The sequence below is a fragment of the Ipomoea triloba genome, chromosome 9 (assembly GCF_003576645.1).
Source record: "Ipomoea triloba cultivar NCNSP0323 chromosome 9, ASM357664v1".
Classification (NCBI taxonomy): Eukaryota; Viridiplantae; Streptophyta; class Magnoliopsida; order Solanales; family Convolvulaceae; genus Ipomoea; species Ipomoea triloba.
The window spans coordinates 9108558-9123836 of NC_044924.1; the positions used below are offsets into that span (position 1 = coordinate 9108558).

At 35.1% G+C, this 15279-nt stretch overlaps 3 protein-coding genes across 10 annotated transcripts; 2 read left to right on the plus strand and 1 right to left on the minus strand.

Annotated features, from left to right (window-relative positions):
• Window positions 1-5612: 5612 nt before the first annotated feature.
• On the plus strand, window positions 5613-8531 carry LOC116030523 (nuclear transcription factor Y subunit A-10-like). 8 transcript variants are annotated; one of them, XM_031272798.1, is made up of 6 exons: window positions 5613-5790; window positions 6297-6599; window positions 6949-7049; window positions 7147-7215; window positions 7372-7509; window positions 7810-8531. In XM_031272798.1, exons 2-6 carry the CDS (start codon window positions 6383-6385, stop codon window positions 8110-8112), a joined length of 828 nt encoding a protein of 275 aa, XP_031128658.1. In that variant the 5' UTR covers window positions 5613-5790; window positions 6297-6382; the 3' UTR covers window positions 8113-8531. The 8 variants fall into 8 exon arrangements, with proteins under 8 accessions (XP_031128658.1, XP_031128657.1, XP_031128660.1 ...); XM_031272797.1 differs by having other exon boundaries at window positions 6302-6599; XM_031272800.1 differs by having other exon boundaries at window positions 5613-5782.
• A 12-nt stretch (window positions 8532-8543) lies between these two features.
• LOC116030522 (putative deoxyribonuclease TATDN1) lies at window positions 8544-12325 on the minus strand. Its single transcript, XM_031272793.1, has 12 exons — window positions 12190-12325; window positions 12053-12073; window positions 11838-11938; window positions 11002-11059; window positions 10857-10900; window positions 10688-10768; window positions 10108-10178; window positions 9860-9970; window positions 9526-9608; window positions 9185-9401; window positions 8949-9032; window positions 8544-8845 (listed from the first exon to the last, which is right to left on the minus strand). The coding sequence occupies exons 1-12, from the start codon at window positions 12209-12211 to the stop codon at window positions 8776-8778; spliced, it is 963 nt and encodes a 320-aa protein (XP_031128653.1). The 5' UTR covers window positions 12212-12325; the 3' UTR covers window positions 8544-8775.
• A 1161-nt stretch (window positions 12326-13486) lies between these two features.
• LOC116030206 (syntaxin-121-like) lies at window positions 13487-15153 on the plus strand. The gene has a single exon (XM_031272382.1). The coding sequence runs from the start codon at window positions 13980-13982 to the stop codon at window positions 14886-14888; it is 909 nt and encodes a 302-aa protein (XP_031128242.1). The 5' UTR covers window positions 13487-13979; the 3' UTR covers window positions 14889-15153.
• Window positions 15154-15279: the final 126 nt, after the last annotated feature.

The following is a 15279-nucleotide window of genomic DNA, read 5'->3' on the forward strand; positions in this document are numbered from 1 at the left end:
AAAAAAAAAAATAAAACCCCCCCCCCCCCCCCACCCCCACACACACACACAAAAGAAGAAGAAGTATATGCATGCTTGCAAAGTACATTGAATGATGTGATTGCCATCACAATGATCACTTAGGGTGCATTTGAAAACTCGAAAAATGATTTTAGGTATGTTTTGGAGAAAAATGACTTCCCTTTTTTTTTGGGAAGTCATTTTTCAACACACGTCAGGCGTGCCCTCTTCACGCCTCTTCCTCTTCTACTGCTCTCACCTCACCAGATCTGACATCTAAAATGGTTTCCTGATCGGAAACTTATGAAAAATCAATCTGGCCGACTAGTTTCTACATTTTTATTATTATTTTTTTTTGTAATATCATTGAGTTTTGTTTGTGAATTTTTTTTTCCTTTTTTTTTTTGTGAATTCTTACGGTTTAATGTAGAAAATAATGGTTTAAAATGTTATAGTATACAATTCTACTTATTTTCCTGCTATTTTTTGGAAAATGAGCCAAAAACACAAAAACAACTTTTTGTTGTGCAGCTAAACACTGGAAATGAAAATGTTTTATGGAAAATGAGTCATTTTTCAAAAAACATTTTTCAAAAGTCATTTTCTACTTTAATTTCCAAACAGACCTTAAGTGAATGAGTTGAAGTGCAATCCAATGAAAATGGTTGAATAGTTAATTTGATAACCACAAGATTTCAATTTGACTTTTCATGAGAGTTGTCTATTAACTTTCTTGATTTGAGTCAATCATATGTAAACAGCCTAAGATGGTTTACCACCTTGTGGTTCGAATTCTTTGCCGACTAGAGTCAAAAAATGGATTTCACTAAGGTGACATTTGATTCGTAGAATATATTGAGAATGAAATGTTATTATGTGAAATAGATCTATTTAGCCGTTTTTACAATAAGGAATAGAATTTCACAGAATCAATCAAGGTCCCCATTAATATTAGCTATTTATAGCCCATTAGGAATAATTATTTTTTTAAACAAAAAATACGCTTATAAACCCTTTAAATGGATACATTATATTTTCAAACCTCCTTCGAGCTTCTACGATTAATTTAATAGCTTTCCATCCGTGCTAAGGTACAATAATATGTTTCTATGTTTTTTTTTTTTTTTTTTTTTCGATTTCATATGTGCATGTATGTATATATAGTTTTCCTTTTCCAGCTCTATACACTACGATTAAAATTGTATTATCTCCTATTGGATATATGGCCGTCCTGATGCCAATTTTTTTAATCTTATTATTCACAAAGTACTATTTATTTCATAGTAAGCAGTAGCTATATCAAATAATTTTATTATGTGAAAATAGATTTTTTTTTTTTTAAAAAAAAGACAAGAAAAGCAAATGCAAAAGGCAATATGGTGATGAATATGAGTTGTAGTTTTCATCTGTCAATAATGTTACACTTTACATAACTTTTGTAGCTTTACAGATCAGAAGATAAACAAAAGTACAAAAGCACTAAACTTATCCAATTATTCATTTATTCATCAATAAATTAATTAATTACATAATTAATTATCCTATGAAATAAATTGCAATTAGCTAATTAATTAGCTGGACTTCAGCAGTAAAATTGCTGTTGCACCCTGGCCTATCAACGTTATTTAAACCCCTAGCCCCGCTAGCCGCCCTTCAAATTAAATACAAGAAAATGAAAATGTTTAATTAAATAATAATAATAAAATAAATAAATAAATAAATCAGCTACAAAACATTTGTTTGATAAAAATCCTTAAAACCGACAGGGACAGGACAGCGACAATAGGCGATTAGCAAACACCAACCTGAAAACAAGTTGCGGCCAGCAGCCTTAAGTAAACGATAATGACTGATTAACAGGGATAATTATATTGCGGTATATTTATTGATAAAGTTTAATGGTATTTTTGGTGTAAAATATTGCCACTTAGTTTAGGTTATATAAGATAATCAATGTTATATTTGCTTGAAAATATAATATTCTAACTTTTTGTCAAGTTAATGCAATTTTCTCTGGGGATGTAACATAACCTTCACATAAGGCTTTTAGCTATTGCAATGGAATGTGAGATATCTTTCCCTTAGTCACATTCCATTGTCTTATTGCTAATTTTGTTATTTTAATTCATTTTCTTAGTTAATTATTGTTCAAACTCTTAATTAATTAATTTTGAATCATTTACTTCTATATTTTACCATTGTCTTATTTATTTTAATTTTCAATTTATTAAAATATATAAAAAAAATATGTAAACATTCTTATTTATTTTAATTTAAAATTTATTAAAATACATTAAAAATATGTTAATAGTATTCAAGTAAAAATAATCATCATAACATTTAAAAAAAAAAAATCTTCAACCAAACATATTACATACCTCATTTTTAAACCAAATACAGTAATATAACATTTTCAGTAACCTAATATTTCCTGAGATAATATAACCTTTCACGAACCAAACACCGTACATAGTTATATGAATAAAATATATATAATTACATAGGGTACTATTATTGATAGCATAGCAAAAATATTTAAAGGAGGACCACCGTACCACATATACAATTAATGAATAGAACAACCCTAAATTAAAGATCTGTGGGCAAGGCAAGAAAGGACCACCTTAAAACTCCCAAACATACATTCGCACACCTCAATGTGAAATCCATAGGGATGCCCACTAATTTATTTATTTTATAATAATAGCAACAACAACCAACGCTTTTCAACTGCCTATTTCCATACTTTTCTAAAAAAAAAAATCTTTAAAATGCCCGAGACTATATTATTGTATATCACTAGTTATATCGTGGACAAGTGTCCTTTTTGGATGGACCCTAGTTTTAAAAAAAATATACTTTCTTACTTTTTTACAAATAAAATTAAAATATAAAAAATATATCATTAAAAATACCTAATTATATTGAGATATTTCGAATGACACGTTAAAATAAAAAATAATAATAATAAATCTTTATGTATATGCATAAAGTCATTACTTTAGGTACATAATTTAAAATATTATTTTTATATACCTAATAAGGCTACCATACAAATTAGATTCTGGTCCACAATATAATTTGTCATTGAATGTTTTATAAAGTTATATTTTGTATATTTTTCAAAAATATATACAATTCAAGAAGAGTATAATTTTACAAAATACAAAGTACACTTCTAAAGCACAAAATACACTCAACATTGTATTTTTTTTTTTTGTTTTAAATTCAAATTACATATACTACCCACCTTTCGTAGTAGTGCTTGACTAGGTTGAAAGAGTAATACCATACTTGCCTACAAAACGACAAAATCTCATCGCTCCCAAGGCCCCACTCCCAATAGATGGGAGGATCATTGTCTGGAGCCCACCATATTAGATGAAACTCCGACACTACAACTATTAGAGCTCGATTCTTTGTCTTTGTCACATTTTGCCACTCAAAAATGGGTGTAATACTATACTTAGTTACTTACTATCGCTTTTTATTCTATTTTTTTTAAACTCTGGAATACTTTGATTTATTTGAAAAAAAAGGTATACTATAATTTTCATTTATTTTATTTCCTTCTCCTAATAAAACTAGGACATGTGATAGTAGTTTTACCTTCCAGAAGTATACGTATTATTTTCTTGATTTTTTTGTTGCATTTTCTTACTGAAATCATTATATATATATATATATATATATATATATATATATATATATATATATATNTATATATATATATATATATATATATATATATATATATATATATATATATATTCATGTCTTGGTGTAATTAGGTATTCTTTTTGTATTTGATTATTCTCTTGATCAATCGTTATACCCTGCACCACGGTGCACATAGCAATGTGCACCACGTACGTAAAACGACGTCGTTTCGGTGTTAGTAGACGTGGACGCGAATGACTCAGGGAATTCATTATCTATAATACACAGAACGTTTGCCTAGAATACACAGAATGTTTGTCCAGAATACACAGAATATTGACACAAAATACACAGATGTTAGTGGACGCGAATGACTCCAGGGAATTCATTATCTATAATACACATAATCATTATATAGAATACACAGAACGTTTGCCTAGAATACACAGAATGTTTGCCCATAATACACAGAATATTGACGCAAAATACACAGAACTCATCCTCCTAACATTCGAATGCACAAACACATCACAACTTGTGTTAATAACATGAATACACATAATATTTACACAAAATACACAGAACTCATCCTCCTAAACATTCGAATGCACAAACACATCACAACATGTGTTACTAACATGAAATCACAACATGTGTTACTAACGTGAATACACATAACGGTTGCCTATAATACACATAACGGTTTCCTAGAATACACAGAATGATTGCCTGGAATACACAGAATATTAACATAAATACAGAGACCGGCCGAAACGGGAAACGTGATTTCCAAAAAAACGGACGATTAGTTTACAATGCCCAAAACGACGTCGTTTAGGTACGTGGTGCACATTGCTATGTGCACCGTGGTGCACAGTATAATTTGCCCTCTTGATTGTGATATAATCAACTAATTAATGGATAACCAATAAAAATAAAGAATTTTACGTAATATTATATTAAGAAGTGAAAATTTATTGGGACGGACGGTTGATAAGTGGGCTATGATATAATTATAAACTCTATGAACGTGATTTGAATCAAATCCAAATCATACTAGCTAATAGAGGAGAAAATATCGTTTATTTTTATTCTTATTATTTTGTTTAATATTAAAAAACCAAAGCAGGTTAGATAGATAAGAATAGAATCTTTCGTGGGTTCACAGCCAAATGATATACTATCAACAGATCAACTCCATTTTAATATGCCTTTAATTAATTAATTAATAACATCACTCCATAAACATACAAACAATTGAACAAATAATATAAATATATGATGAACTCTAACTTATTACATTTATATTACTATATTCTGCGTGCCTCAGTGTATGTATAGACAAATGGTAATGAATATTTACTTGAAAGATAATGCGCATTATTTTCTACACAATTGATATTTATTTTTGAGTGATGATAAAAACTAGTACTAATTATTACCAGAATCCAAAGTATATGTATGGGGTGTAATTCTAACTGACAAAAGAGGATAAATTGGTTTAGATTGTTCATTGTTGACCGGTTCAAACTAAAAGTATCAATAGACCGCTCATAAATGTAAATATTTATTTTTTGTAAGATAAATCTATTTATAAAAAAAAACAATCAAATAAATATTTTAAAAAGAGCACGTCAAATATTGTTAGCTGGTTAATTTGTCTTATTCAAGGGAAAAGAAAACAGTGTACTATTTAAACAACCCCCCCCCCCCCCCCTCCCCCAAAAAAAAAGACTTGGCAATAAAGCAATCTTTTATTGGCCACTATGGCCAGTGTCGTGTATTTCCACTACACTTGTAAAAAGCTATCTCTTTCTACTGTCTGCTCTCTGCTCTTTCTCTCTCTGGTTTTTTTTTTTCTTTATATATATATATATATATATATATGATGAGGAAAATTACTGTATTGGGGTATATATTGAATAAATTTTTTCTTAACAAGATTAAATAATATTATGGAGAATTATATTTTACTCACTTCATTCCTCCTTTCGAGACTTTTTTGAAATTATTATAGAGACATGGCTCCTAGCAAATGGGCTTTGTCTCACTGACCACCCAACAATTTCGAGATTACAACTGTTATTCCTCTTCCTCGTTGTCCTATACTATACTATAGTGGGTAAGTGGGTATGTATTATGGGATCTCTGTTAGCTTCTCTTCTCCCTCATTTTCATGAATCTTTCCAGCTTTGTCTTCTCCGTACATGAATGCTTCAAGCTACAGTGGAGTTTGATCCTCTTCAATTCATTTTTCTTCCCCACCTCTCTGTGCTTTCATTTTGTATAATATAATAGCTCTAGCCTCTAGGTAATTAAATTAAAGCTTTTGTTTTTATAAGAAAAGCCTTGTTTTTAGCTTCTGCTCTGTCTACTTGTCTTTCTTCTTTGCTACTTCTGTTAAAAGAATCGTTTCATCTCCTTGTGATTTTATGTGGCTGGATATATGGTGGTGTTTTCTCTTGGCTGTTATAGTTTAAGCCCTTCTATACTCCGATCCGTCCTTAATTTGTTCATAAATATTAGTCTGGCGTAAGCTGATAAACCTAATGCATCAAAAAGTGCGCGTTTTTGTTTCCTTACCCTTACATGAATAGAAATTTGTAGGGTTTTTGAATTTTTATGCATGATTGAAGTGCAGGAATTTGGAAGACTTTAATTTGGTTGAGAAAAGCAAGCAAGGGAAGTTATTTATTATATTGGTGTTGATTGAAGTGTGTGTATGAGTATGACTATGCAAAGTGTGTTTTCCAAAGAGCATGAAGGGATTGGCCAAAATCCCATGGTGCCATGGTGGAGTGTGGCTCAACCAACTGCTTTTGTTGAGACTTTGGGCCACTTGAAGGATGCATCTGGGAACCATAAGCAAGGTGAAGGTGAAGGGGCTTTGGAGCAATCACTGTCAAAGGGGATTCCACCTCAATTCACTGTTTTTTCTGGTAATATAAATTCTGCCCTTTTTTCTAATAGCTCATTGTGGTGTTTGTGATTTTGAAGGCTTTTAATTTTGTGTAAATGAACTTCAACTGCCAATAACTCCCAAATACCAAGAAAAAATCAATGCTTCCAAATAAAGGAACATGTACCAAAAATTGTGGGTTTGCGTAGCTAGCTAGAGTGACCAACATTATACTAATGAGATTTCATGGAAAATCAAGAAAATGAGATATATAGCTAGGGCAATGGTTGTCATAAATGTCTGGTCAAGTGTGTGATGAAAGTTATATATACTATTATTTGGACCTCTATTTATATAGTCAATGATATTGTAGTAATTTTGATCTTCAGGAAATGAGACAAAATTTCCCCAAGTTCAGGCTACAATCTCTGTCCAGCCAACTACTACTGAATATCGAGGTTCCTTTGAGCTTGGATTTGGTCAATCAGTGGTAAATCGTATATCCATTAAAACGAACTTGTCATTAACAAAGGAAACTCGGTTTCTTCTGATCTCTTTTGGCTTGGTTTTCTCTTAAAACTGTGTAGGTTTGTGCAAAGAATCCCTACAGTGAGCAGTGCTATGGAGTTTATTCAGCTTATGGACCTCAAGTTGCAGTATATCTTCTTCTAGTACCTCTACTAATGTTTCGATTTAGATCCATAAAAGTTCACTGATTTTGTCACTCTTCTGGGACATAAGTTTTGATTTAGTCTAGATTTCTTGCAAGACTGTCGGATACTAATATACTTGCTCTGTCAAATGATTCTCAGGGGCGCATCATGCTGCCGCTGAATTTGAGCTCTGATGAAGGCCCGATATTTGTGAATGCAAAGCAGTACCATGGGATAATGAGGCGCAGGAAATGCCGAGCTAAGGCAGAAATGGAGAACAAAGTGAAACCCCGCAAGGTATAAGTTGTTCAGCTGTGTTAGGATTAGGATCAAGCGCTTACCGCTACGCTAAAAATTATATTTAGTAGCAAATGCGTAACTATAACAACTTTATTTCCTTATACTGCCACATTTTCAAGAGGCAGGGTGTTGGGCTTGGCCCTTATGGTCTCAACCCAACAATCTCCCTAATCATCTGGTGCTAGACTTGGCCTTTCACTGTCCTGTGCCCAAAAAGTTGTCTATGTAATACTACTTCAATAGCCTTCTTTTATGTGATTGCATAACCTTTGGTTTGGTTTGGTTTGGTTTGTTAAGCAGCCATACTTGCACCTGTCGCGCCATCTCCATGCAGTGCGGCGCCCCAGGGGATGTGGTGGGCGCTTTCTGAACACCAAAGATGTGAAGGGCGCAACTGGGAGCAAGCGCAAAGGTTCAGAGGTCAGCAGCATGTTCGACAGGGAAGATCCCGAGGATCATTGCCCTCATCCAATCAACATCCATCTCCACTCATCTCTTCAGGCTTTGCCAGATATGATGAACACTGGCCATGATTTTCTCATGGCTGGTAAGTGGGGGGTGGCTGCAGCTGCAGATAGCTGCTGCAACCTCAAAGTCTGACAGCTTAGGCTGAAAGATGGGGTTAGTGAAACACACTAACCCTTTTGTCATTGCAACCAAATTAAACCCAAAAGCTCTGATTTCATCATCATTTGCAATTGACAGGCAACTCATTCTTGGCTATCATATAGGCAGTTCATCCTTGGCTTAGGTGCATTTAGGCTGCCTCTTTCATTCTGCAAATGGAAATGGTTTGGGGCACTTTGGCCTAAATGCACTTTGTTTACATACCATACATGACCATATGTGCAATAATAGATCATGAAGATCTGTAGGTTGAAGTTTCAGTGTTGCAGACATGCCAGAATTTGGTGGTGTCAAGGTTTGATCATGGACTGTTGTGTTTATACATGTACAATATATTGTGTAGTCTGGTTTGGTGAGTGTAATATACTTGTGTGGAAAGTATGGTGCATAAAGGTTGTTCTTCCTAGATCAAAAACAATTCTTGATTATAAAATATGGCAGCAAACAATCAGTAATACATGCCCAGTTCAAGTGAATTAATACACATTCATAATCTACAACATATCCATCTCATATTCCATGATAAGCAAACTGGGGTTTCTCATATTTTGGGGCTGAATTTGAATAAACGCGGAAAGCTCTTAGAAGATGCAACGATTACCAGAAAACTTTTGCAAACAAACGCGGAAAGCTCTTTCACACTGTTTTCTGGCTGCTAGCAAGGAGTGCTTCTGCTGCGGAATCCAAATCATGGGGAAAGAAAACCCTGCAAAAATCCATTGCCATGTTAGAGAAACGAGTACAAAATTTCCCGACACTAATTTTTGGGAAGAGAATCTTCTAGGGAGTCGAGTACACGATGCAATCACCTGCAAGTATTGTGATACAGTGTCTTGCTCAAATGCTCTACGTCAGCAATGCCTTTAGCACCAGCAACGACCTCAAGCACTTGCCTGCGAGTAGTAGTTATCATGTTATTTTGGAGAAACACACTGGTGAGCCAGAACATAGGAGGAGCGATGAAATCGAGCATCCAAAGATATATCAATGTGTAAAATAATGAAAATTCTATAAGCAAGATGTGTACTGACACTCGGTTACTCACCTAACCATACAAGGCTCATTGCGACCTTTAACGATACATTCTTCAGAATGCTTATCTTTTTTCTTAGATGGCCACGAAGATTTCACAAAATGAATCCCAGCATGTGTATTCTTGATTTCACAATACGGAGAATCTGTCTCAATCATCATTCTATCAACAGGAATACCCTTTAAAACCTCAAGGTTCTCGGCAGTCTTCAGAGAGCAACCATTAACACCTAATAAAATAATGCAAGGAATAAAAACACTTATGCAGAAACTCAAATTTCTAATATGTAATAACAAAGAGCAGGATAGGTTAAAAATCACGGCAAAAACGAAGGGATAAAACCCAAGATTTACCTATAAAAAGACTGTTAAATGAAAGAAGTTTGTCTCGATCTTCTGAACTATCTGTGAAAGAGTGAACAACCCCAGCACAAAACCTGTAAATGATAAAGATGCATCAGGTTTGCAAACAAAACTGGCAATGACAATGGTTACAGTATAACCATGACAATTGTCATTGAGTAAAGAAAAGCAGAAGTCATGTAAGATTGTCTAGTTAATTGTTTATATGATGCTTATCCATTATTAATTCTGCTGCAAACACACTGCTACTATGAATTGTAAAGTGGATCAACCACTAACACCGAAAATTCATCTTATGTCTTCTTTCACAAGTAAGCAGTCTTACTTATCCTTATTCCTTTCAATTATGTCACAGAAATCCTGAGCAGCTGCTCGCATGTGAAGGAACATTGGCAGCTTCATCATATATGCTAATTCAAATTGCTTCTCAAAGTACCTGTTTTAAAAGATCAAGGCAAACCTAACTCAATTAAAGAGGCACAATGAAATCCAAAAAACATATGAATGAAATATAAAGGTAGTACAACCCTTTTGGTGTTGCCAGGGGGAAGGGGGTGTTACTGACAGACATACTTCTTTTGAATCTCAGAGGGGCAGAAATGAAGCCTATCATAGTCCAATCCACATTCGCCAATGGCCACCACCTTACTTGTAGTGAGAATTTCGCACCAGTAACATGAAACAGAATACGAGGGGTAAAAAGCTGTTAGGATGTCTTCATTTAAAATAATTAAAGTACAGAGGAAAAAAAAAAAAAAAAAAAAACTGAGGATAATCATCTATTTTATGTTCACAATCAATCTGCATGAAGATCCCTTCAGAACCATGCTTTCACAATCAAAAGAAATCAAGCAAGTGAAACACATGCTCTGTGACTTATTCTCCACTGTGCTAGATCACATTAGACGTTACTTACATTAACAACATACACAAGGAATCTTCAAAGGATTAGAAAATTTAGAATATTCTAAAATAAATAGAGTAGTTCACAATGGCTCAGACTTGCAACTAAAGAGCGTTTTTCACTTTTTAATGCATTTCATAACAAATTTCTACTGAATTTAGGAAGATGCCTAACTAAAAAGCATGATGATGCACGTGCATCATTTGGAAAATGAATTCATCTTCTTACAAGCCAGAAAATAGTGCACACCTTTCCTTTCTCTACTCCCTCTTTAGCAAGTAAAAAGAGTTCTTGAAAATGCTTTTCTGGGTCCCCACTCTCATCAAATTCCTGAATGAACACGTCAGAAGAAAATAAAAGTATGCCCTACTATACATAAATAAATAAATAAATAAAATTAGTCAAGAACAAAACTCACTTTGCATCTTGTTGGGTGCACTCCAACCGTACAGAATAGTCTTGCTGCCATAAGTTAGTTTTCATGCTTAGCTACATCATGGCATAAATAAGAATAACTGAGAGAGGAAGTTAATAGAATCAATATAAAGGATGTAAGGGTAGACCATCTGACTCTGCAATTGCAAGAGCTTCCTTTGACTCCTCAAGTGAGCCACCAGTAACCTATAACATAAACACACACATAAATAATAGTTTATCATCATACAAATCAAACTTAATATTCATCTTCCAAAAATCAGAGCTAGAGTTGGAATAGAAGAAAAAATTTATATCCCAAATATTCTCTCCTTAATAGTTAGTAGTTAGTACAAACACCAGAAGAACTTTCCTTAGCAACAGCTTAAAATAAAACTTTTTTGGTTTTTTCAAACAGAAATATTGCCAGACTGTTTTTTGTTTCACAAAATCTGAAAACAAAAACAGGAAAAATACACTACTAAATGGAACCTAAATTGCAGATTTATTTACACTCCAATTTGATGGTATGCAGACAAAAAGAGACGATGAAAAAAAAAAAAAAGATACGTTCTTTTCTCCTATATACAAAACTCTTCGCACGATTTGCAAAGACAATATAGCCCTAAAAAAGATGATAATCTCATACGGATCATGTATTTCAGTACTTCTAATCTAAGTACCAACACTGAACTCTTTGTGAAGTACAAAACTAAAAGAATGTCTCAAATATGTAGCCAGAAAAAGGAACTAAACAGATGGTGTAAAATTCTTTCCATTTTCCCTATGCCCTTCTTTCATGATTTTCAATTTGTCACCTAAATGTTCAACTCAGTATCAAATTCAAAATGTATTTCACCATTTCTTTCACTCTCAACAATAAAGATCTTCTCTTTCCAGCATTCTCTTATTGAACAAACGCCATAAAACTTCAAACTCTATTTAGCAAACAATATGACAAGCGTTGGAAGTGAGAAGAATTTACAATAATCCTATCAACCCCAGCAGTCCAGGCACGCTTCAAAACAGCTTGAATATCAGCAGCATGGTATTGTTTCCCATTGTATATTCCTTTGAACATGCTATCTGAATTGCAATAGTGATTCCATTCATACAGAGTAACACATAAAGGTTCAGAAAATTGAAATAAAAAAATATATTAAAAAAACGCATTTCGGAGTGGCTTTGGAACTCACTGACCTGTAAAGTTGACTGCAATATCTGTTTGATTTGAGAAGTAAGAGAAAAAAAAAAAAAAAAGAGGCAGAAATATGAAATTATTAGATATTTGATAAATAGTAGAAACAAATAAATGGAAATGAAGTGAGATTAGTTGCCTATCATTCGCATCGTCGCCATGGTAGATGCTGCTTCAGCCTTCAGTTGGGAGCGCCGATGGCCGTCGTAGAAGGTTTCAGTGACTTAGGTCGGATGTCGAGGGGTTTTTTGGACAATTCCGTGGATTTTTTTTTTAAAATAATTGTATTATTATAAGGCTAAAATGGGAAACGCCCCTGGAACTGATTTCGGGTTGAGCCCGAAAACCAGATTAGCACAAACTGATTTCGGACCATCAAGTTGACATAGTTTGGGTTCAATTCTTGATTAATACCGGAGTAGTATTTTAGAATTAGTCCTAAATATTTGCAACCACGATTAATCTAGGACCAAATTCACTAATTATGCAATTCCACCTTTGACATATGTTGTAGCAAAATTGCATTCGCATCTTGAGTTTTGATCATTTATTTCAGTTAATACGAATTTAAAATGAAAGCCTGAAATGTTATTAGATTGATATTTTTGTTTGATACATTTAATTCTCAATTAGAACATTTGACCTCCCATTTAAAAAAACAGTCATGCAGTTGGACCACAAAATCTTTGACTTGAATTCATATTTCTTAGTTCACAATGTCAATCAAACAGTTTGGTCTAGTTTACAATGTAATATATGTCCAATTGTCCATACATACTTTCTCAACGTATAGAGTTCGAGCATGTGACCTCTCATCTAGTAGAGCCACAGTTATGCAACTAGACCAGAAGGTCTCTGGCTTGAATTCATATTTCTTAGTTTATTCTTTTGTCACTTTACGGCATCTAAAATTCAAAGCATAAATGGTACCACTTTGGTATAGAAGGGAGGAATCTTGTAATGACTTAAATGACAAAAGTGGAGTGTTGTTCCAATACTAATAGGCATCGCTGCACCCATTTATGATTTTTTTTTTTTGAGTTCTGACTCGGTTATAATAAGCAGTAGTAGTCAACAGATTCCTAGCTACTTTTTCAAAGTACTGAAGCACAAAGAGTCAACAGATTCCTCCACTGAGGCTTGAGTGTACACCGGGTGCCGCTTAACCACAAGGCTTTTGGCGCACCCATTTAGTCATTCACACAACGCGTAAATTAAATTCATCCCATCCTCTTAATATTCAAGTATGTAACCAATAAAATTACATATATATTAAGAGAGACGTTAAACTCTACCGCCAAGCCGTGTTTTCCAACTAATAATCACGGCTTATATAAAACAAGGATGTCTAACCGTGTACTTTTAGTACTAAACGCAGGATGGCCTTTCACAGAAACTTCACTCCCTGTCCATTATATATGCTTGCTTAACTGTTGAACACCCTATTCATTCATCTAACAATACGACTCCAAATTTACATATGGTAAGAGATCTCGAGATCATCGACTCTTCTTCTCTAACAAAAAAAAAAAAGTCTGTGTTGACCCTCTCCTCCCACCCTCACGGTTACGGCGATTTCTTTGTTATTTCCTGGCCCCCCAGTCCCCACATTATTATGAATTGACTCTTCTCTGGTTTTTTTGGTTAATAGAGTCGTCGCCTTAATACTAGTCTCCCAAGTGCCGAGTCGTAGTTGCCATTTCTTTCAACAACCCCACCCCACGCCTATCTATCTATTGATTTCTGTGTATTATTCATTTCTCCATAGCCCACTCCACTTCTCTTCCGCTCAGGAATTCATTGCGCCTCGATCTACCAGATCATCTTCTTCATTTAAGCCTCCAAAAACTTTTCCTTCTTAATCTTTTCCAGACACAATTAAGTTTTTATAGGAGGATTATTGATCAATCTCAGAAGTCAAAAGTCAAAATGAATGATCTATTCTCTGGATCTTTCTCTCGTTACCGAGAGGATCAATTGTCGCCGAATGGAAACGCCTCCATCGAGATGACCGCCGGCACCGGAGGAGTCAACCTCGACAAGTTTTTCGAGGACGTGGAGGCCATCAAGGACGAGCTCCGGGACCTCGACAACATCTGTACTCGTCTCAACACCTCCAATGAACACAGTAAGACTCTCCACAATGCCAAGCAGGTCAAAGATCTACGCGCCAAGATGGACAACGACGTTGCCGTGGCGTTGAAGAAGGCAAAGTTCATCAAGGTCAGGCTCGAGGCGTTGGACCGGTCCAACGCCGCGAACCGGAGCATCGCGGGATGCGGACCGGGGAGCTCCTCGGATCGGACCAGGACGTCGGTGGTGAACGGGCTGAGGAAGAAGCTGCAGGAGTCGATGAACCAGTTCAACGACCTCCGGCAGAAGATGTCGGCGGAGTACCGGGAGACGGTGCAGCGGCGGTACTTCACGGTGACGGGAGAGCAGCCGGAGGAGGCGGTTGTGGATAGGCTGATCTCGACGGGGCAGAGCGAGACGTTTCTGCAGAAGGCGATACAGGAGCAGGGGAGAGGGGAGGTGATGGAGACGGTGCTGGAGATTCAAGAGCGGCACGAGGCGGTTAAGGAGGTGGAGAGGAGTCTTAAAGAGCTGCATCAGGTGTTTTTGGATATGGCTGTGTTGGTGGAGACGCAAGGGGAGCAGCTTGACGATATAGAGAGCCAGGTGAATAGGGCGAGCAGTTTCGTGAGGGGAGGGGCACAGCATCTGGAGGTTGCGAGGAAGCACCAGAAGAGTACCAGGAAATGGGCTTGCATCGGAATCATAATCCTTCTCATTGTTATCTTGATCATTGTTCTCTCTGTTCAGCCATGGAAGAAATGATTACTTTTCCAATTAGTCAAAGTCAAACCTTCCTTCCTTCCTTCCTGCTCCTGGCCCCACCCACCATTTTAATTTTTCATTTGCTTTTTCTTTCATTTTCATAATACGGAGTATTTTTTGTTTTTTTGGATGGTTGGTTTATCATTATTGTTACAATTTCTCCAATATTGGATAGTCACCATTTGTCAGCTTTACACAGCGCTATCTTGTCTTTTGGTTCATTCCCTGTAAACTAATCAATCCTCTACTGTTTTTTCTTCTGCAACTCTGCAAGTTGTTGATACTCTTGGCCCCATGCCTCTATCAATGACCCCAGCATCGATATAATTTCTTTTTTTAAAAAAACAAATTGAATTTCTTTTTTAAAGTTCAATTTAATCTCCTTCATTAA

What these genes read in the sequence shown, in the direction of transcription:
- LOC116030523 (XM_031272798.1), top strand. Translation starts at nt 6,383, where the DNA reads ATGAGTATGACTATGCAAAGTGTGTTTTCCAAAGAGCATGAAGGGATT. An exon ending in TCAATTCACTGTTTTTTCTG is followed by an intron (nt 6,600 to 6,948) that starts GTAATATAAATT and finishes TTTGATCTTCAG; the next exon opens with GAAATGAGACAAAATTTCCC. An exon ending in TTGGATTTGGTCAATCAGTG is followed by an intron (nt 7,050 to 7,146) that starts GTAAATCGTATA and finishes AAAACTGTGTAG; the next exon opens with GTTTGTGCAAAGAATCCCTA.
- LOC116030522 (XM_031272793.1), bottom strand. Translation starts at nt 12,211, where the DNA reads ATGGCGACGATGCGAATGATAG. An exon ending in TATTGCAGTCAACTTTACAG is followed by an intron (nt 11,939 to 12,052) that starts GTCAGTGAGTTC and finishes ATTGCAATTCAG; the next exon opens with ATAGCATGTTCAAAGGAATA. An exon ending in CTGTATCACAATACTTGCAG is followed by an intron (nt 8,846 to 8,948) that starts GTGATTGCATCG and finishes GGATTTTTGCAG; the next exon opens with GGTTTTCTTTCCCCATGATT.
- LOC116030206 (XM_031272382.1), top strand. Translation starts at nt 13,980, where the DNA reads ATGAATGATCTATTCTCTGGATCTTTCTCTCGTTACCGAGAGGATCAA.